The following is a 21074-nucleotide window of genomic DNA, read 5'->3' on the forward strand; positions in this document are numbered from 1 at the left end:
AAAAAAAAAAAAAAAAAAGAATTGGATTTTTTGCAGCATTTACATCTGTAATCTAGAACTTGCTCAAGCTGTCACCTTTAAGAACTCTTTTGAGGGAAGTTTATTAAAGAGATAAATTGAAAAAAAAAAAAAAAAGAAGTCTTTGATCACCTGTAGTACTTCTAGTCCCTTGCTTGAGGCTGTAGTTAAAACACCTTTGTGCTCTGCACCATGTTTCTTCCTCTGTATCTTCCTGACGCTTTCTGGAATAATGCCATTCTTATCCATCCCTTCCTAGCCCTGTACCATACATAGGCAGTCTGTTCATTCAATAACCTGACTACAAAGTGACCCATCTTTGTACTGCCTCACTTAGTGTGTTTTATTCTAGTGCATTATTATGTACTGCAGATTTATTAATCTTACCCACTTATTACCTATAAAAGGTCTCTTAAAAATAATTTGAGTTTTAATGGAGACTTTAGTTTGGACATTGAAGTGTCTCACATATAACAGTTTCAATTTCAAGTACAGATACTCCTTATTTAATGGCCTACCTGATTAAACACTGTTTGAACTTGTGGCCCATCACTTGACTTTTTTTTTTTTTTTTTTCCTTTTTGGTACAATTCTGTACATCTTGTTTATAGGGCTTCTGTCTTTGTGTGTGTGTGTGTGTGTGTGTGTGTGCAGTATACCTTATTTATACAGAACTATAAGTTTTGCTGATTGTACTGTAGTTTTATATCCTGTTATACGTTGCACCTTTGCATGTGAGTTATACAAATGAAAGCAAAGTCATCAAGTTAGAGATTCCTTTTGCCATTTTGTTGATCCAAGTATTATAATATACATACCACATACAATAACTCATACAATTCCTCAGCAAAAAATTCATTTAATGACCTAATTGCAGGAATGAAACTCATTCATTAAACAAGAATGTCTATGTAGGCCAGTTCAGAAAACAGAGACTCAGTTGTAGCTTTTTAAAATTCTGTGTGGTGTAGATCATGGTCAAGAAGAGCTTCTCAGGACTAGAACTTGTACTCCTAGGACCTCTTCCAATCCCTGGGATATCAGATCGACACCTACAAAGAGCCACTGGTGTCAGTTGTCTCTAGTTGTGGACTAACTGTTGCCTTATTATCCTTGTTCCTCATGGGCCAAATTTATTATGTTTGGTGCCATTTTTAATATCACTTTCATTGGAGTCTCCACTCTTTTTCAGGATTAAAAGTTTCACTTGGCAGTTACTTTGCATTGCATATATACAACCTTTGCTTTCTGGAACATGGGGTAACCATTCTGTGGTAAATAGAGTTGGTGGGGTGCTAGAGAATGATGGTGGGAGAGGAAAACAATTTCAGCACTGGTCAGTTCCTCCTGTCACTAATTAGTTTTACTATGTGTTGACTTTTACTTTTTCACTCAAGTCTAAAAATGCTGGGTTTTGTGTTATTAATGTTCAAGCTATAAAGCACCAAGTTACGAAGAAACATTGTGGGGATATTTTTGAAATAAGCATTCTTGAAAAGTTTCTTCTGCCAAATGTATGCTAAATGGCACTGACTTTGAGAAAGTGATTTGAGCAGGTCTCTCTAAACCTGTTTAAATTTTACTAGATTTTCAAAAGAGAAAAGTGAAAACACAATGGGATTTTTAAGGGACCAGGAGGGTTCCTGGGGAAGTAGTCTCAGATGAGTCAGCTCCAACTCCCTTAGTCTCCTGTGCCCTGGAACTGGTGTTTCAGCTAGCAGGAGCATTTCCATTCTTCAGTGCCTTCTCCACAAAGCTTCCAGCCAACTGGGGGCCTCTGGTGTGTGGCTAGGGCTTCTCAGGTGACACTGACCAGGGGCATTTCCCTTATTTAGATCATGCTGGGAAATAAGAGAAAGTATATAAACTAGGAATGACTGCATATGAGTAAGCTGTAATCCTATCTCTGTAAAGCAGCTATCTCATACACAACTAGAAATTAGAAAATAATGTTAAGATAACACAGTGTGTTACTTAACAGTTGTTAAGTCCAACTGATTCCTCTCAGATTTTTCTTATCCCATTAAAGTTACACTCTACCAAGAAAACAGCCTGCCTTCAATTTTAACAGTGATTACTATTACTAAACTGTACCTCCTGTCTGTGCATTTGATCCTTATCTCCAAAACTTGCCAACCACACCCTCAAAGTTCCTCTTCCATAAAGCTGCCATCATTTTTCTCTTTATCACAGTTTAGTACTATGTTTGGGTACTGTAGCTTTTGTTTTTAAAACTTAGTAAGTCTCTCAGAATCATTGATTAGGATAAGGTACTCCACTGAGGTACACATGAGAAACTCATTCATTGTGTGACACTGAGGGAGCATGAAGTGCTTAGCTGACTAAGACAGGCTGTTCTGATTAGTGCATTCCGTTCTGTCAGTACAAACATGAATATATACCTTTCGTCTATAAAATTAAGTGCATATTACAAGAGTGACTACTGCACTAATGACATGAAATAACCACACTTTGTTCTTTCTTCTATTTCATGTTTTGAAGAAGAAAGAAGATTGGACATTGATGAGAAACCTCTAGTTGTGCAGTTGAACTGGAACAAAGATGATCGGGAGGGCAGATTTGTCCTCAAGAATGAGAACGATGCCATTCCTGCCAAGGTAAAGCCTGTGTTTTATACTGTAGTCCAGGGCCAAGTCTGGTGGAATAAACAGAAGGCAGATATTGTGTTGCAGGTACTGCTTTACCCTCTTAGAAAGTAACTCCTGTATTGTTTACTTCACCATACAGTGCTTTTCTTATAATGTATACATATGTCCATACATACATTTGTTTGTTCATTTAATTAATTAGTGTTGTGAGATGGGGTCCCATTCACAAGTTCAGGTTGATCTTGAACTTGTGGCCATCCTCCTGCCTCAGCTTCCCAAGTGTTGGAATTATAGGTGTGTACCACTCTGCCTGGCTTCTTCAAAAAGAAAAGCTATGTAAAACTTTTGTGATCAAAATGTTAATGATCAAATTATCTTCCGTTTTTTTTTTCCCATAACTGTAAAATCAAAATGTTCTAATAAGAATCAAAAAAAGAGAAGAAAACCTCTGTGGCCTATTTATGTGTGAATTTTCAGTTGACTTTATAAGGCATATAATAAGATCTATCTATCTATCTATCTATCTATCTATCTATCTATCTATCTATCTATCTATATTAGTACAGGGTCTACAGGGTCTCTATACAGATTGGACTTGCAGTGAGCCTGCTGTTTTCAGCCTCCCAAGCACTGGTATTACAGGCGCACGCCACCACCACCAGTCTCAATCACTGTCTCAGCATACCCCAGAGGTGGGGCTGGCATGGCAGGCTGGGGGATCGAGCCCCCGGCCCCTGCATCTGCCTAAGCAGGCGCTTTAGTCTGCTGAACTATCTGGCCAGCCTTCTTAAGATCTTTTTGTATGATATATGCAATAAGAATCAGTAAACTTTCTTGAATTTCTTTGGATGATACAATAGAAAAATTCTGTAATTTTCTCAGGTGGTAGAATAATTAGAATTACTGTTCTTTTTTGAGGTGGAATATTGTTGTAGTCAGGGTTTACAAGGGGAATAATTTAATACAGGACACAAAATTTGTAGGATTATTTTATAATAGTCACCCAAAGAACCAAAAACAAAGATTGCAGGAAAGTTGTCCATACGCTAAAGACCCAAAGAAACCAGCTGAGGGCCTAGATCCCACAGCATGTCCTGCATGAGTGCAGCTGAAGACCTAAAGCCCATGACAGTGCCCCTCACAAGTCCCACTTTAGGCCAGAACCCATGACAGTGCTTCATGGAGGCCTGTTTCAAGTATCTTTGCTGAGAAGGCCCAAAGGTTCATAGTGGAAGCTAGCAAGTCTGTACCAGTGGGATGAAGGATCTGCCAGCAGGTAGAAGGATCAGCACTGCAGCCAGGAAGCAACACTCAAAATAAGGGCCAGAGCTTCATTAAAAAGTATCACAGCCATCCTCAGTGCAAAGAGGTCCAGAGCTCCTCTGTCAGTGAGAACAGCCAAGATTGTATCAGGAAAGCCAGCATGGCAATCTCCAGGAGAACCAACAGCCCTACTTCTCCATTTGTCCTTTTTATGCTTGTGCAGCAGTCCTCAGGGTGGCCTTCCACACCCAGCACTACACTGATTCAGGTCATTTGGGTGTTGCACGTTGACCACCAGTTGTCAACCCACTGCAGTACTATGACATACATAGTATTGAAAATAACTGTATTGAAAATAACTATCATTCGGTGTTAAATAATGGTGTTTTACATAATTCAGTATTAATAAGTGGTAGGAAATGCAAAGGTTAAAACTATTTTGAGAAAATCTCTTTATTCTTCCTCAACCACTTGGAAAAAAGAATGTCATTGTTCACTTAGAGAAGCAGAAAAATTTCCTTTTCTATGATGCCAGTGTTGCTTGTTGTATTCTAGGTATCTGTACAAATGTATTCTTGACTTTTTATTATTGTGTTGTAGTGATATATTTGCAGCAAATGCTTATTAAAATGAGAATTTTTTTTGACATTTAGCTGCCCATGTTTTATTTCATTTTGCTCTGTGATTTCAATTACTAGCATTCTATTCTGTGTGCTTTGCTGTGGACCCCAATCACTGCATATCTCTTAGGACCAATATAGTACCCTTAAGTATCTGTGAATGGAAGTGAGGATTTTTTTTTTTTTTTTTTTCTCCGAATGCCTTCAGGGCAGGTTTGGCTGGCTGGAGTGTTGTGAGGATCGAACTACAGCAACCTGAGGCTGACAGCTTTGTGGAAGCAGTCACTTAAAGAACTGAGCTAGGGCCAGGCCCCCCTGTGAATGGAAATGAGAGTATTAACATTCTTCCCCCCCCCCCTTATCTGATAAAGCAGAAAATGGTTTTCTTACTATTCAACCCATTAAGTTTCTCTATAAAAATAAGGTAGCTTCCTGTCATCTGCTAGCAGGCCATGCTTTTAAGTTGAAGTATAAATTAAGGATAAGCAAACAAGAGGAACAGATCTGGGGAGGAAGACAGCTTTGCAGAAACACAGTATATAGAGCTTGACTCAACAAAAGCAAACTTACAGCTACTCTTAACATTTTTTTTGAAGTTAAAACTACCTAGTAGGTAAATGATAATTTAGACTTTGTTTCCAGTTTTTTTTTTTTTTTTTTTTGGTACCAGAACTCAAACTTCGGACCTTGTGCTTGTCAAGCAGGATCTGTGCCACTGGGCTATATCTATATCCCCAGCCCATTCCCATATTTTCATTAGATTCCTTTTACTTAGGTTACTTTATGGAACTTCTTTTAAAATTTAATTGTATTTTGAAGAGTAAGAACAAAAGCAGAAACAAATAGAAACAAAGAGAAACAGTTACATACAACAGTACATATGGTACGGATTTTCAAAACAAATAGCCAATTAACAGTGGTTGTTTCGTTACACTTTTTTATTGTCAAATCTGTTGCTCAGATTAACAGATACAGGTATGCAAGATTGGACATACTTTTTGGAACTTACTTGGAGTTTTGTTTATTACAATTCAGACCTCATGATTCCTACCCCAATTTTTTTTTTTACTGGTTTTGAGTTTTATGTTTGCTTACTTGTTAATGAGGTAAAATTTATATATGATGAAATAGATCTTCAATATACAGTTCACTTGGTTTTGACAAAAACACTCATGTGATTATCAGCCTAGTCATGGTAAAGAGAATTTCTACCACTCTAGACCTCTCCTGTTCTGTAACTTAGGTTTTCACTGTAGCTTATAAGGTAAAAATAGCCAAGCCATAGGGAGTTTCATGAAATTCTTGGGTAGTGATCAGTGTGGTAATGATGTTAATTTTTTTTAGAAGGCTCAAAGTAATGGACCTGAAAAGCAGGAAAAAGAAGGTGTTATTCAGAACTTTAAGAGAACTCTCTCAAAGAAAGAAAAAAAGGAAAAGAAAAAGAGAGAAAAAGAGGCCTTGAGACAGACATCTGAGAAAGAGGACAGACCTTCCCAAGGTGATGACAGGTAAGTTAGCTTTGGAAATATTCCTATTTTGTGCTCTAATCCAGATGTTTTCAATGCCATAAGCTTGGGGAAATTATGGAAGGATGGATGCCTATCAAGTTTATTGACCAAGCATGTGTCTGTCCATGTCAGGGGCGAACAGGTCTTAACTAAGCAAGATTGTTGCTAGTGGCTGTTTCCCAAGGCTGGAAAGCATCTGCTAACTGTCCTGTTCATTCCAGGCAAACCCAGCACAACTGTGTGGTTTTTCCTAAGCAAGCTGTCATGCCACTGGTCTCTTCATTTTTATCTGATCCTTTCCACTTCTGTGGTTTGGATCCCTGAGGAAGGAAAATCAGGCATTATGTAACCTAGACTTTTCCTCTTTGGTGGACTTTTCTGTTCCCAGCTTACCCATCCGGTTTTCATTAATTTAAGATTATTTGGCTCTCATTTGCTTACTTTTATGTAGCTTGCTGTTACCTTGGTCTTGACTGCATCATGCTCTAAATATTCCTTTTTTGTTGCTGAAGTAATATACATTTGTTTTAGAAAGTCAAAATACGTAGATTAGCAAGAAAGAATAAAGAACCACCTTTTGTCACATGAACTCAACCTTGATCTAGTTTGTTTTCTCTAAACAAATGTATGTACTTTGTATATTTGTATAGATTTTAACAAAGTGTATCAATCTTTTCCATTTAGATGTGTGTGCGTACTATATATATATATATATATATATGTATATATATACATATATATATGAGAGAGAGAGATGCACTTGTATTTTTTCTCATACAAAGTTTTAAATATTTGTGTGGTAAATTTTGCCTTATAGTTCTTTAATTTATATATTTGACCCCTTTTTTGATGCATTTGTTGGTTATTTATTGGTTGTTTACATTGTTTTGGTATTATAAATTGTGGTGCAGTGAATATTGTTGTTCTAGAACTTTGGGAACTTATCTGGTCACTTCTTGAAGGGTACTGTAGATGAGCTAGGTGACAGATCTAGACACTCTCAGCCCACTGGCAGACTAGCTCTTCCTCACAAATAGCCTGTAAGCCCTCTCATTTCCTTATACTCTTATTAAAGTTCTTGAATGTTACATGATGGTATATTATCTCTATAAAGTGCTATTTAATATTCCCAACAAATTGAATTTATTATTAATAAGGTAGTGTTCCAAGTTTTCATTAACTATTTACATTCTTCTGGTACAATGTCCTCTTCAAGGCTTTTTATCAGTGCTGAAAGTTTCTTAGTTTACATTGTGTCAGTTTGAGTTTAGGTGTTAATGTATTTATTAGGCAGTGCTGTCCGATTACTGGGACATAGTACTACTTTAACAGTAATACAGAAGTACTTGCACAGATGCATTGCTCTCATATGTAAAGTGTGAAAGGGAGAGTAAACACTTTTATGCTTTGTTCTGTTTATCAGTTTAGTTTCTGTGGTGATACATGCTTTGAATTTTTAAAAGTGAGTTACTTGAGTAAAATTTTAATTATTTTTAGATTATTTTTGTGATTAAGTTAATATTTATTAAAATCATTTATTTTAATAAAAATGTCTTTTAGACCTTTTGTCTTAACCTTAATATTTCATTTTCTGCTTATCATTCTGTACAGTTGATTCCTTCTACAGAGACTATTGTAACAATTTCTTTTTGAAAATTTAACGTCAAGAAAATGAATGTTGGTAAATGTTTTAGGCATTTAAAAAATCATGTTATTGAATTTGTATTTTTTAATATTTATTATAATTTTAAGTAAAATTTGTCCTAAAGCACATTCAACTCTGCTCATCTCTTATGATTGGAATGCTGTGATGTAATTATCACTTGGGTTTTTTTTAGAAAAACACTGGTGAGTATGACTGAAATATATAATTCATACATTTTTGTTTTAGCTTTTTTAGTAGAACGATTCAGTTCTATAATCTCAGAAGTTTTAATTATAGATTTCTACCTTGTTTAGTATATTAGAGTATACTGACAGAAATTGTATTCTCTATCACATAGCAATTAGTACATTATAAATGATGTACAGCAGACCTGTTGGGATATCAGTTTAGTCAAGTAACACCTGCCTTTTTGGTATTTGTATGATTTTGTATTTCTAGTAGGAAAAGTTAGACAGTATATTATTGGTGGGGTTTTTTGTTTGTTTGTTTTTCTTCTTTCAAGTGAGAATTCTCGACTAGCTGCTGAGGTTTACAAAGACATGCCTGAAACCAGCTTTACTCGAACAATTTCTAATCCTGAGGTGGTTATGAAACGACGGAGGCAGCAAAAACTGGAGAAGAGAATGCAGGAGTTCCGGAGCTCAGATGGGCGGCCTGATTCAGGTAAACAGAGCATGTTCGCTGCATACCTGCTATAAAGAGTGCTTGTTAGTCTTTTTGTATATGAGGCTTTCTTGTGAGGCTTTCCTGACTAAAGCAGTGGATGAGGCAGCCTTGTAATAACAAATGCAACACATATGTTTTTTATATAGAAGAATTCTGTTGACAAATATGCTTAGTTGCATATTTTTTCCCACCATAGCTGTTTTGTTTTGTTTTTGAGACAGGATCACTGTGTAGCTCAGGCTGGCCTTTAATTCACTAAGTAGCCCAGGCTGGCTTCTTAAGTCCGTGATCCTCATACTTCAGCCTCCCAAGTGCTAGGAGTGCAAGTGCCAGCGTGCCCTCCAGCATAGCTTAAAACAAAGAACAAACAAACAAAAACTGGAAATTTTCAGATATATATAAAATAAAAAGGGAAGATGTAATAAACTTTCCTGTGCCTATCATCAAGTTTTGATCATCAGTATCACATGCCTCTTCTCTACTCCAGTATACATTGGTGACATTTCCAAAGTACTGTTCATTTCCAAAGTACTGTTTTTATGTTGCAGCTTTATCATTATGTCATCTGTAAATATTTAGATGAAGATTCTTAAAACAACAAAAAAGTAACCTCAGTTCCATTATCATCTATAAAAGAATTGACAATAATTTATTAGTCATCAAATAAACACTTTTTTTCTAATTGTGTCTGCTAATTTCTTTGAGTGGGAATACAAATGAGATTTTCATGTTAGCAGTGATTAATATGTCTTACATTTTTGTTCTAAAACTCCCTTTCCTCTTTGTTTTGTTGGTCTTAAAAACCGACGCCATTTGTCTTGGAGATTTTGCTGGCTATTTTGGTGGTATTTACCATTTTTTCCTTCTGTTTTATCTGTTTCCTTGATGAGATATAGATATAGGTTTTGAAATAGATATAGAAATGGAGTAAGAAGACTTATATTAGTGTCCTCCAAAGTTGACCATTGATTTTTAAGATTTTTTAATGTACTTCTGGATTTAAAACTCTTCCTGAGTCAGCCCCTCATTGGCTTTCATGGCAGGCTATCTACTCATGTGTGCACATACTGCCCAGGCTTTCAGGCGGCTGCTTTTCTAAGGGGTTTTCATTTCTTTAACCTATTTTTTTTTTTCAAAGTTTTATTGACAAACAGATAGCAATGAGACAGTTTCAAATCATATCGGAAGGACAGTTTCAACAAATAATACACTGCATATATTCTTCTTAGTGTCTTTAACCTATTTTGATTTTAGAAAATGTGGCTGTTTTTTATAGTAACATTCTTATTGCTTGACAAAATTATTTTTCTCTGTAATATGTAACAGAGGGGGCTGGAGAGATGGCTCAGTGGTCTAAAGCACCTACTTGGAACAAGCTTGGCAAAGCACAGGGACCGCGGTTCAATCCCCCAGCACCACATGCCAGCCAGCCCCGCCCCCTGGTGGGCTGAGCTGGACACACATACACACGCGCGCGCGCGCGCAATAAATAAATGTTAAAAAAAAATATGTAACAGAAGTATCAAAATAAAACTAACATATATATATATATATATATATATGTAGTATGATACTGAAACATTTTAAGATTTTATGAAATATGTTTGAGGCATATCTTGTATAAACATGCTGTTGAAGTGGTATGTTTTAGCAGAATTAATTTGTCTTTGTAACTTGTTCCCATATTGATTTAGGATTTTGTTGTTGTTTTTTACTTTAGAGATTTGCTTCTTTACAATTTCGGGCTGGCCAAATAGCTCAGCGGTTGCAGGGGCGGGGGATTTGCTCCCTGCCATGCTGGCCCTGTCCCCGGGCACGCTGAGACTAATTCCAGCTCTTAGGAGACTGTAAACAGGAGAATCACTACGAGTCCGATCTAGTAGTGAGACCCTGAACACCCTGTAGACCCTTCCCTAAGATACAAAAAAACCTGAGTTCAATCCAAAAAAAAAAAAAAAAAAAAAAAAAAAAAAAAAAAAAAAAAAAAAAAAAAAAAACCCCAACCAAAAAACACCCAAACAATTTAAACTTACTTAATAGTTTCAAAATTAGAGAAGTCCAGCTTTTTTACCCCATAAATGACAGTGTATTTACATACTTTTACTCTACCTGTCTTTTTTCTTTGCCAGTGTATCCTGGAGTATACTCCTTATTCTTAAGGAAATAAAGGTTATAAAGAGAATAATAACCAGTGGCTTTACCATTAAGAGTTACAAACTGGGGTCTTTTTTTGGAGGGGGAGTTGTTTTGGGTTTTTTGTTTGTTTGTTTTTTAGTGTTCTTTTTGGTTTGGTTTTAGCTTTTTGGGACAGGATCTCACTATGAGTTCAGGCTGGTCCTGAATTCACTATGTAGCCTAGGCTGTGCTTGAACTCTGTGTAAGGATCCGTGGGTCTCAGTGTGATCCATTCTACCCAGGGAGAAATGGTTACAGGAATGAGGAAAAGATAGACAAGAAGACAAAAACTGGGTTAGGTGGTGACTCATCTGCCTGGTTGGTGAGACAACCCTGCCAGCAACAATATGGATGTTTATTTATACCTTTGCAAAGTTAGTAACATGTGACACAAGTTTGCCTAGTGACTAATAGCTGACGTTAACCGGTCAGGATGCTTATCTCAGGACTGGGATAGCTTGTTTGCCTTAGGGCCTGAGGCCTAGTCCTGGAACCTACAAGCTTTTGACCAGTTTTCCAGCTTCCACTTTTCCCAAAAACTCTTTACAATCCCGCTTCAGCTTCTTGAATGCTAGGATAAGCATGTACTACAGCACACCTGGCCTGGTTTTGTACTAGATATTTTACTAGGTTTTGTACTAAATACTTTAGCTACTTGACATAAAATTTTTACTTGACATAAAAACTTTGACAATTGTATTCTGCAAAAAAATGATTGAGTTATATTTTTACTTGTTAAAAAGGTAGCATAACTGTTTAAGTTTTTATTTTAAAATCATTGTGTTGATCTAGTCTTCCTAAAAAAGTTTAGATTTTTGCCATCAACTTGACATTTTTCGCTTAATGTTGCAATTAGGTGCTATAGCATTGGACATTTTAGTATTACATTTTGTACACCTGATAGCTAATTTGGTAGTTACAGGATTTGGTATGTGAGAATTGGTAGAATTTCTTTAATATTTATTTATGTGTTTGCTGCAGGGTCTCACTGAGCAATTCAGACTAATAGCGATCCTCCTGTCTCACCTTCCCCAGTGCCGGGATTGCATGTGTGCCCCTTCACTCCCAGTTTTGGTCACAGCACAGCATCTTGGTCCTTGTGCTAGTTAGGCAGGTGCTTAGACCGCTGCGCTATCTCCCTAGCCCTGGTAGAATTTCTTTAACGTCTCATTTATAATCATTTCAGTGGGGAGGATTGCTTAATTCTAGATCTTTTCACTTGAATCTGAGACTGAACTAGAGGGTTTTACTACCTCTGCAGATTATGTTTACAGCTGTCATCTAATGCTGTATGTGGCAGCAGTTTCTGTCTGAAGAGGAGGGTGTGTACATGCTTGGCACCCATCTGAGGGACAGACAGTATGCTTATGTGTTTCCATAGGCGTCTCCATTTTAGTCTCCATTCAGGAGGTAGGTTCCATAGGCTCTTTAAATGCCTGGTCCCTGGATCCTGCCCTGTCACAGCCTGTGAGGATTCCGCGCTTCTGGTGCTTTTCAGCATAGACTTGTGCCCTTGAGCTGGGTGGAGGTTAGCCCTGTGGTTCTCCTGCTGCCCCAGCATTGTGCACTGGTTTCTTCAGGCCCTAAAATTAAGCACTGCACAGGAATTGTGTTAGTGATTTACGAAAAGTTAGAATGAGGGACTTCTTGATTCCATAAGAACTTTAATATGGGTACTTTTTAAACCTTAAAGATTACTTTTTCAAATGTGTTTTCTGTCAAGGATTTGAAATGATTTATAAATATATGCATTGAAAAAAGAAAATTATGGCTGGGGAGATAGCTTGGTGGTTGAAGCACCTGAAACCAGGCATGGTATCACATGCCTGTAATCCCAGTCCTGGGGAGGCTGAGACAGGAGTCCGAGCTCTGTAGTGAGACCCTGTACTAATTGATTAATTAATTAATTAACTTAAAAGCAAAGAATAAAAAGAAAATTAGAGGCAGAGAAAATGTAAAGAAGAGAAGTATCAAAAAGTTTTTAAAGGACAAGAGAAATAGTAAAAAATGTTTATGGTGCTGTCTGATCACATACCGGGAATAAAGTATATGCTCAGCGGTGTGACAGTCATGGTAATGATAGCTAGCTTACAGTATCCTGTTTTGTGTTACTTGATATTTTAAATTATTATATATATACACACATGCACGCACATAGACATAACACGTTTCTCTCTATATATAGGTATATGGTTAATAGTGTACAACAGACCTGTTAGGGTATATATATAGTTGAATAACATCTATTATTTGATACTCATATGAGTTAGTATTTCTTATAGTAAAAAAGTTTTAAAATATTGTTGGATTTCTTTTTCCTCCTTACAGTAGAAATTATGGATGACTGCTGATGTTGAACCCAGGACCTCACATTTGTGGGTCAAGTGGTTCACCACTGAACTGCAGTCTAGCTGTTTTAAAAATTTCTCATTCTGACACCATCTTGCTAAGTTGTCCAGGGTGACCTCAAACTTGGGATTCTTTTACACCAACTCCCAAGTAGCTAGGATTATAAAATATGTTTTAATGTGAATAAGAATGCAAAAGTTGTATGCGTTTTTTAAAAATAGGAAGCATTTTGCATATGACTGCACCTTTGTCTCCAGATACCCATATTTATTTTTGATTGCCATTGGGGTACATTGATGAAAAATCTGATTATGCTTTGTTAATAAGCTGCTGCAGAGTTTTAAGATCTCTGAGATCTTAAAGAGTTCTTAAAGAGTTCTAGATCTCTGCTGGAGATCTAGAATGCTTTAATTTATCCTCAGTTTCAGATCTAAATTACCATAGAAGCAGAATACTATGTTCAGAAGTGGTATCCCTACAAAAGCATTGCACTACCTATATAGTACAGAAGGGCCAGACAGAGAGGAATAAAGAATGTTCAAGGGGTAGAGTATCCTGAGTGTAAGAGACTGGGTTTTACTCAGGATGAAATTGAGAATGAAATCGTGGCATGAGAGGAGAAGAGGGGTCTTATTTCAGTGTGGGAGGAGGTGCTCCCACAGCTCCAGGAATATCTAGGCTGGTGACTGTGTGCCTCATTTGGACTTCTGCTCAGCAATTTCAGGTGGGATTGGTCCTTGGCAGTGATCTGTGTATTTGGGAGACAGCATCACTGAGTGAGGCTGACATTTTTGTTGGGTAGAAAGTAACAGGTGATGTAAAAATGTAAGGGACAAACAATAATTAAGAGAAGCCAACAAAACAAAAAAAGACCCAAAGAATTAGGAAAAGAAATAATAGACTATCAAAGCAGAGTCTGTCTAATAAAGAAGTGAATGAGGAAAGAAGGAACACTTTTTTATATAGAGTCCTAGAAATGCTTAAGCAACTAATTATTATTACCAAAGCAACTGTTTAGAGTTAATATTAAGAAAATCAAAAGGATTATGCTTAAATTTTTGTCCGTTTAAGATTTCAGGGCTTATTGATCAAGAACTATATGTAGAAAGCAGATTGTGACACTAAAAGTGAAAATAGTATGTATTGGTTTCCATAAGATGAAAGAAGGAACTGAAGAAAACTTCAGAATCTCCATCTTCTCTACTGGTTGATTTTCCCCCACACTCCTATTAGTATGTAACTAAAAATGACTTTCTATTTTGTAGTTCCTGAAAGTATAGGTAACCCACCTTTGGTGACATAATCCTTCAAGAAAATTGTTTGGACTTTAGCACTGGGGATGTCATGATTCCCAGATCACTTTCTAAAAGTGGATTTATTCAGTGAGACTGATATTTAACTTCATTTGGCTTTCTGTTTGCTAGAGATGGAGATTGAGGAAATAGGTGAAGTGGGGGAAATAGGTAAGTGTAGGACAGATGTGGAAGACAGCTGCACCACAGAAACCTCTTATCCCTTCTTTTTCTTTCCTGTGTTGAGAATCAGTTCATCAGTTTGGATATTCATTTGTGTACAGAGAAGCCAGGGATAGTCTGTGTTACAGAAGATTGCTCAGTGGGGCGGGGTATCACTAGGTCCTCAGTTCCTGCTAATGTAGTGGGCACTCCATTGCCATTTTCTTAGGCTTTGTAAATGATAGTTATCCCTGTTAATGATATAAAGTTGTGCACAAATGTGTCAAAATATTTTTCAGGTGGAACTTTGAGAATTTATGCAGATAGTTTAAAACCAAACATTCCCTACAAGACAATCCTGCTATCTACTACAGATACTGCAGACTTTGCTGTGGCTGAAGCCTTAGAGAAATATGGTCTGGAAAAAGAAAATCCTAAGGATTACTGCATTGCTCGGGTATGTAACTATTGAAGCAGTGGGTCTTACCAGTATCATTCATGCTAGGACACTGCATTTGAAGGGAAAATTACCTCTTGAATCAGTGAAACTTGATTTTCTCCTCACTATATCATTTATATTCTGATTAACTCAAACCACATGTTATATAAATTTCTAAAATTAGCAGTCTACCATCTATTATAAAAGTAACATAAGGTCCAATGACAAAATTAAAAAGTATAAAAAGGTAAGCTGAAAATAAAAACACAAAATTCTAGTACCAAAGAATAACCAAATAACCTTATCACTAACTTTTTTTTTTTTTTTTTTTCGGAACCGGGGATTGAACTCAGGCCCTTGCGCTTGCCAGGGAAGCACTTAGTCTACTGAGCCATCTCCCCAGCCCCACTAACATTTTATAATATATCCTTTGAATTTTTGTTTTGCACAGTTAATTTTATTTATACTGCTTTAATAACTAATTTCTTAGAGACAAAGAATATATTTTGACTCAACTATTCAAGAAATACAGTGAAGTCTTTAGTACAATATTTTGCCAAAACTGCAACGACAATAGATTTTAAAACAAAGGTATCCTCCTTGCTTTCCTCTTGGTTTGTAATTATTGAATGATACAATAGGGTAGCTACTTGTTTTAAATTTTGCCTTGAAGAACTATTGAAGAACAATTAAAATACAAATAATAACCCCATATTTAAGGTCTCCAGTTCATAAGTTTTGACATGTCAATACTTGAGCATTTCCTTCACCATCAGATTTTTTCTTACGCCTCTTTGTAACCCTTGCCTCTGACCTCCATTCCCTTGGGGGCCTTCTATCATGCATTTTACAGAACTTGTGTATGAATAGCACCATATGGTGAGTATTCTTTTTGGTTTAGTTTCTTTAACTTTGCATGATTACTTTGAGGCAAAGCCAGTTTTGTGTGTACCATCCATAGTTGTGTGCTTCTTGTTATTGAATAGTATGACTGTATCACAGTTTGTGAAATGTGTACCTGTTGATAAACATTTAGGCTATTTCACTTTTCAGTTTTTGGCTCTTAAAGTTGATACAAACATATATATGGATACTTTTTCTTCTGAGTGATTACCTAGGACTGTAATGGCTTACTCATGGAAGGGATATGTATATTACTTTAAGAAAATATAAAACTGGTTTCCAAAGTGGATGCCATAGTGCACCCCTACTAAAAGTACTTTCCTGTGTGATGGTTTCAGTGTTCTTTTAAACCTTATATAGAATCATTGTCTGATTTAAATATTAACCATTCTAAAAGGCATTTTGTGGTAGGATTTAGAATTTCTACTCTGAAATCAAGTCCTTTGTGTAACATACATGTTGTGAATTTTTTCCTAGTCTGTGGCTCACCTTTTTTTTTCCTCCAATTTATGTATTTTGGTATAAGGTCTCATTACACATCTTGGATTCCTACTGATCCTTTTTTTTCAAGCCTCCTGAGCATGTATCATCACGCCCACCACCATACCAGGACTCATTTGCCGGGTTCAGTGCACCCTGGTGGCAGAGCCTGTGTGGCATGTGGGACTGGGGATTGAACCCCTGGTAAAAGCAGGTGCTTAGTCTGCTGAGCTATGTCACCACCAGCCTTTCACCTTTTTATTCCTTAATATTTTTCAAAGAATTTTTAAGCACCTCCTTAGGTGGATAGGAGTGGCTGAAGTTCAATCCCCAGCATGCCATGCTGGCCCCAACCCCGGGGCACACTGAGATGGCGATTGAGACTGGGTGTGGTGGCTCATGCCTGTTATCCCAGCACTTGGGAGGCTGAACACAGGCAGATCATTATGAGTTCAATCTGCATAGTGAGACTCTGTAGACCCTACTAGACCATTTCCTAAAATTAAATAATAATAATAATAATTTGTAGTTTTGTTGAAGTCTTGTATTGTGAATTTTCTCATTTATGTTCCCTGGTTTTATATTCTATATAAGAATTTGCCTCCTCTGAGATTGCAGACATTGTTCTCTGTGTTTTCAAGTTAATGTTTTTGTGTGCTGTGAGATAAAGGTCAGTGTTCATTTTCTGTATACACAGTTGATTCAGCATCATGTGTTTGAAGGGATTTTCTTCTATAGATTTCTTTGGCACTTTTGTCAAAAATCTGATGACCATGACCACATATGTATGATTCAATTTCTGGTCTTGTTTTCCTTCACTCACTTATAGGTCTGTCATCTTGCCAATAATAAGCTGTCTTTATTAGTATAAATTGTAACATTCTGTTCTGTTTGGTTCGGTTTGGTTCAGTTTGGTTTGGTTTCTGTTCTGCTTCTGTTCTGTTCTGTTGACAGATTCTCACTTTGTAGTTCAGGCTCATCTTGAACTCTCAGTGATCCTCCTTCCTCAGCCTTTTCATTGTTGGAATTCCAGCAGGGTACCAAAACTCCCTAGTAGTATAGATATATAATTTTTAAAGTCATGTAAAAGAAGTGCCAGTTTATCTTTTTGCTTTTATTTTATAAAATTGCTTTATTTTATATTGTGATTTGCATACATTTTTTGTTTTTATTTGTACATGTTCTCAGTACAAGAGATGATCCCATTCCTCTTGGGGATCTATTACATGTATCACACATCCTAATTCGTCCTGCATCTCCCTCCCCCACCCCTTTTCTTCTGCTCTCTTTACCTCTTGATCTTTTTCCCATTTGATATTTATTTTCCTGTTGACTGTTATCTTTGTTGTCTTTATATTTGTCTTTCTTGTATAAGAAAAACCATGTGATATTTAAGCTTGTGCATTTGATTTATTTCATTTCATTAACATGGTCTCAGGAGGCATCCATTTTCCTGCAAATGAATCAGGTTTAACCTTCCTTATGGCAGAATAGAACTCCATTGTGTGCAAATACTTTTTCTTTATCCAGCAAGACTGTTGATGAGCTTATAGGCTGTTACCAGTATTTAGCTGTATGAATTGTAATGTTATACATGGTGTGCATGTATCATGGTCATATGTCCTTAACTCTGTGAGGAAGGCACCTTGAAGAGGTGTAGCTGAATGGCATTTCTAATTTTAGGGGTTTTTTTGTTTTTGTTTTTTAGTTTTAGTTTTAGTTTTGTGAGGAATCTTCATACTACTTGCCATAATGGTTGTATTAGTGTACATTCCCACCACCAATGTACAAGAGTTTCTTTTTCCATGCAGTCATACTCACATTAGTATGGTTTGCTTCTTCTTTTGGGAGTAAGTTGTGGTAAGTAAGTTGTTATGTTAATTTGCATTTCTTTCATGGCTATAGGTGTTGAACATTTGTTCATGTATTTATTGGCCATCTGTGCTTTTTCTGAGAAGTGTCTATTCATTTCACTTGTTCAGTTTTTTGATTTAGTCTTTTACTTGGGCAGAGGTCTAAATTTTTTGAGTGCTCTGTATATATTAGGTATTAGTTCTTTCCCTCAGGAATAGCTAGCAAGTTTTCTTTTTTCCATTCTATAGGTATTCTCTTTACTCTCTGCTCATTGTTTCTTTTGCTTTGCAGAAACTTCATAATTTGGTTTGATACTATTCCCTGTGCTAACAGGGTTCTATTCACAAAGTCCTTGCCTATTCCTATGAATTCCAAGACTTGTAATCTATTTTACCTTCCAGGAGATTGTTTCTTTTATAATATTGAGATATTTGATTCATTTTGCTTTTAGTTTAATACATAGTATATAATATGTGGGTCTAGATTCACTATTCTGCATGTAGATAGCCAGTTTTCTCAGCACCATTTATTAAAAAGGCTCTCTTTCAGTGTATGTTTTTAGTCCCATTGTCAAAAATAAAATAGTTGAATGTGCTTGTGGTGGTTTCTGCATCCTCTGTTCTCTTCCATTGATCCACATGTCTGTTTTTGTGCCAGTACAATGTTGTTTTGATGACTATAGCTTTGTATTACAACTTCATATCCAGGTTTGTAATGCTTTCCATTTTACTCTTGTTACACAGAATAGTTTTTGCTATGGATCTGTTCTAGTCCCTTATGAATTTTAGTATTGTTTTCTCCTGTTCTGTGAAGAATGCTGTTGATGTTTTCATTGAGATTGTGCTAAATCTGTGAATTAGTTTGGATATATGAACATTTTTTAATGTATTGATTCTGCCTGTTCAGGAACAAGAAATATCTTTGCATTCTCTTACATCCTCTTTGATCTGCTTTTTAAGAATGCTATACAGTTTTTGTTGTAAAGATCTTACACTTCTTTGCTTAAGTTAATACCTAAGTAATTTCCTTAGTGCTGTTATTAATGGTATTTTTCCTAATTTTGTTCTCAGTGAGTTCATTATTGGTATTTGCTTATTCTAGGAGTCTTTAGGTAGAATTTTTTGGTTCGTCTATGTAGATGGTCACGAGATCTGCAAATAATAGCAATTTGAGTTTTTCCTTTCTTATACATATGCTTTTCATTTTTCTTGCCTAATTCCTCTTGCTGATATATCAAGTACTATGTTAATAGAAGTGGTGATAGTGAACATCATTGTCTTTTACTAGATTTTGGAGAGAAAACTTTTAAGTTTTTCCCCATTTAATATGTTGTTAGTAATAGGTTTGTCCTAAATGACTCATCAAATTGAGATAAGATCTTTCTATATCTATTTTTTTCTGTGTTTTTTTATTTTTATTTTTATTTTTTGTATTTAGGGAAGGGTCTACAAGGTGTTCAGGGTCTCAATACTAGATCGGACTTGTAGTAATCCGCCTGTTTATAGCCTCCCAAGAGCTGGGATTACAGGTGCGTGTGCCACCATGCCCAGTCTCAATTGCCATCTCAACGCGCCCTAGGGGCGGGGCTGGCACAGCAGGCCTGGGATTGAGCCTCCAGCCCCTGTGCCTGCTTGCAGGAGCTTTTCTGTGTTTTTATGGTGAGAAGTTGTTAGGTTTTTTTTTTTTTAAAGTCTTATTGTATATCTATTGAGATGATCCTGTGTTTTTTTTCCCCTCTTGTCTTTTATGTGATGAATTACATTTATGTATGTTGCATCATCCTTACATCCATGGGATGAAGCCAAGTTCATGTTATGTGATCTTTGTGGTGATTTGTCACATTGTTTGCCAGTATCTTGTTGAAGGTTTTTGTATCTATGTCTATTAGAGAGATTGGCCTGTAGTTCTCTTTTTTGAGTGAATCTGTGTCTGGTTTTGGCATCAGTGTAATGCTAGCTTCCAGGAATTACTTTAGCATACTCTCAGTTTTATTAAAGAGCTTGAAGACTGGTTGTGGTGGTGCGCGCCTGTAATCCCAGTGCTTGGGAAGCCAGAAGAATCACTATGAGTCCAATCTGTGTAGTGAGACCCTGTAGACCCTGTACTAAATACCTTTCCAAAAAAAAGCTTGATAAGTATTGATATTATGTCTTACCTGGAGCTCTTATAGAATATAGCAGTGAATTCATCTAGACCTAGACTTTTCCTTGGTAGGGTTTTTTTTTTAATTTTAATTTTTTTTTATTACTAATGTTTCATTGCCTTACTGGATTATTCAAGAGTTTTAAATCTTCTTGGTTCAGTTTTTTTGGGGGGTGTGGGGTGGGAAGGAACTGGGGATTGAACTTGGGCCCTTGCACTTGCTAGGGAAGCGCTTATATTGGTTCAGTTTTGATAATTCATATGTATCTAAGAATCTAGTAATTTTTTTCTGAATTCTCCAGTTTATAGGTACACAGGTTTGTGAAATAGTTGTTAATCTTTTTTTTTTTTTAACTTCAGCAGTATCTGTTGTGATGGTACCTTTTTATTTCTATTTGCATTGATTTGAGTCTTCTCTCCTTTTTTCTATAAGGTTGACTAAGAGTTTATTTTTGTTTATTGTTTTGAAAAGCAAGCTCTTCAATTTGTTGATTCTTTGATTTTGTTTTTGTCTCAACTTCATTGATTTCTGCTCTAATCTTTATAATTTCCTTACTTGTACTATCTTTGTGTTTGGATTGTTCCTGTTTTTATAGGCCTTTGAGGTACATCATTGTTTAGTTTACTTTGTTTTATGATGTGGGTGTTTGCAGCGAAGACTGTTTTCATTGTGTCCCATAAATTCTGGTACGTTATATAGAAACTATTGTTTAGTTCTAGGAACTGTCCTATTTGTTCCTTGATACTTTATTTTCTGTTAACCATTGGTTATTCAAGACTGAATTTAATTTTAATGTGTTTGTATATTTCCTATGTTTTTTTTTTTTAATTTGTGTGTGTGTGTGTGTGTGTGTGGCCAGCTCAGCCCACCAGGGGGCGGGGCTGGCTGGCATGTGGTACTGGGGGATTGAACCGCGGTCCCTGTGCT

General features: G+C 36.4%; 1 protein-coding gene across 10 annotated transcripts in view; it reads left to right on the plus strand.

The window, feature by feature from the left end:
- Afdn (afadin, adherens junction formation factor) overlaps positions 1 to 21074 on the plus strand; it is a 185254-nt gene that overhangs the window by 65796 nt on the left and 98384 nt on the right. For 5 of the 10 annotated variants that reach the window (XM_023706500.1, XM_023706508.1, XM_023706503.1 and 2 more), the window contains exons 3-6: positions 2521 to 2636; positions 5855 to 6018; positions 8187 to 8347; positions 14628 to 14785. In XM_023706500.1, the coding sequence (XP_023562268.1) occupies positions 2521 to 2636; positions 5855 to 6018; positions 8187 to 8347; positions 14628 to 14785 (599 nt within the window). The remainder of the gene's footprint in view (positions 1 to 2520; positions 2637 to 5854; positions 6019 to 8186; positions 8348 to 14627; positions 14786 to 21074) is intronic. The other 5 variants (XM_004646229.2, XM_023706501.1, XM_023706507.1 and 2 more) reach the window with 3 other exon arrangements.

This window comes from Octodon degus, unplaced genomic scaffold (assembly GCF_000260255.1).
Source record: "Octodon degus isolate 3935 unplaced genomic scaffold, OctDeg1.0 scaffold00261, whole genome shotgun sequence".
NCBI classification, from domain to species: domain Eukaryota; kingdom Metazoa; phylum Chordata; class Mammalia; order Rodentia; family Octodontidae; genus Octodon; species Octodon degus.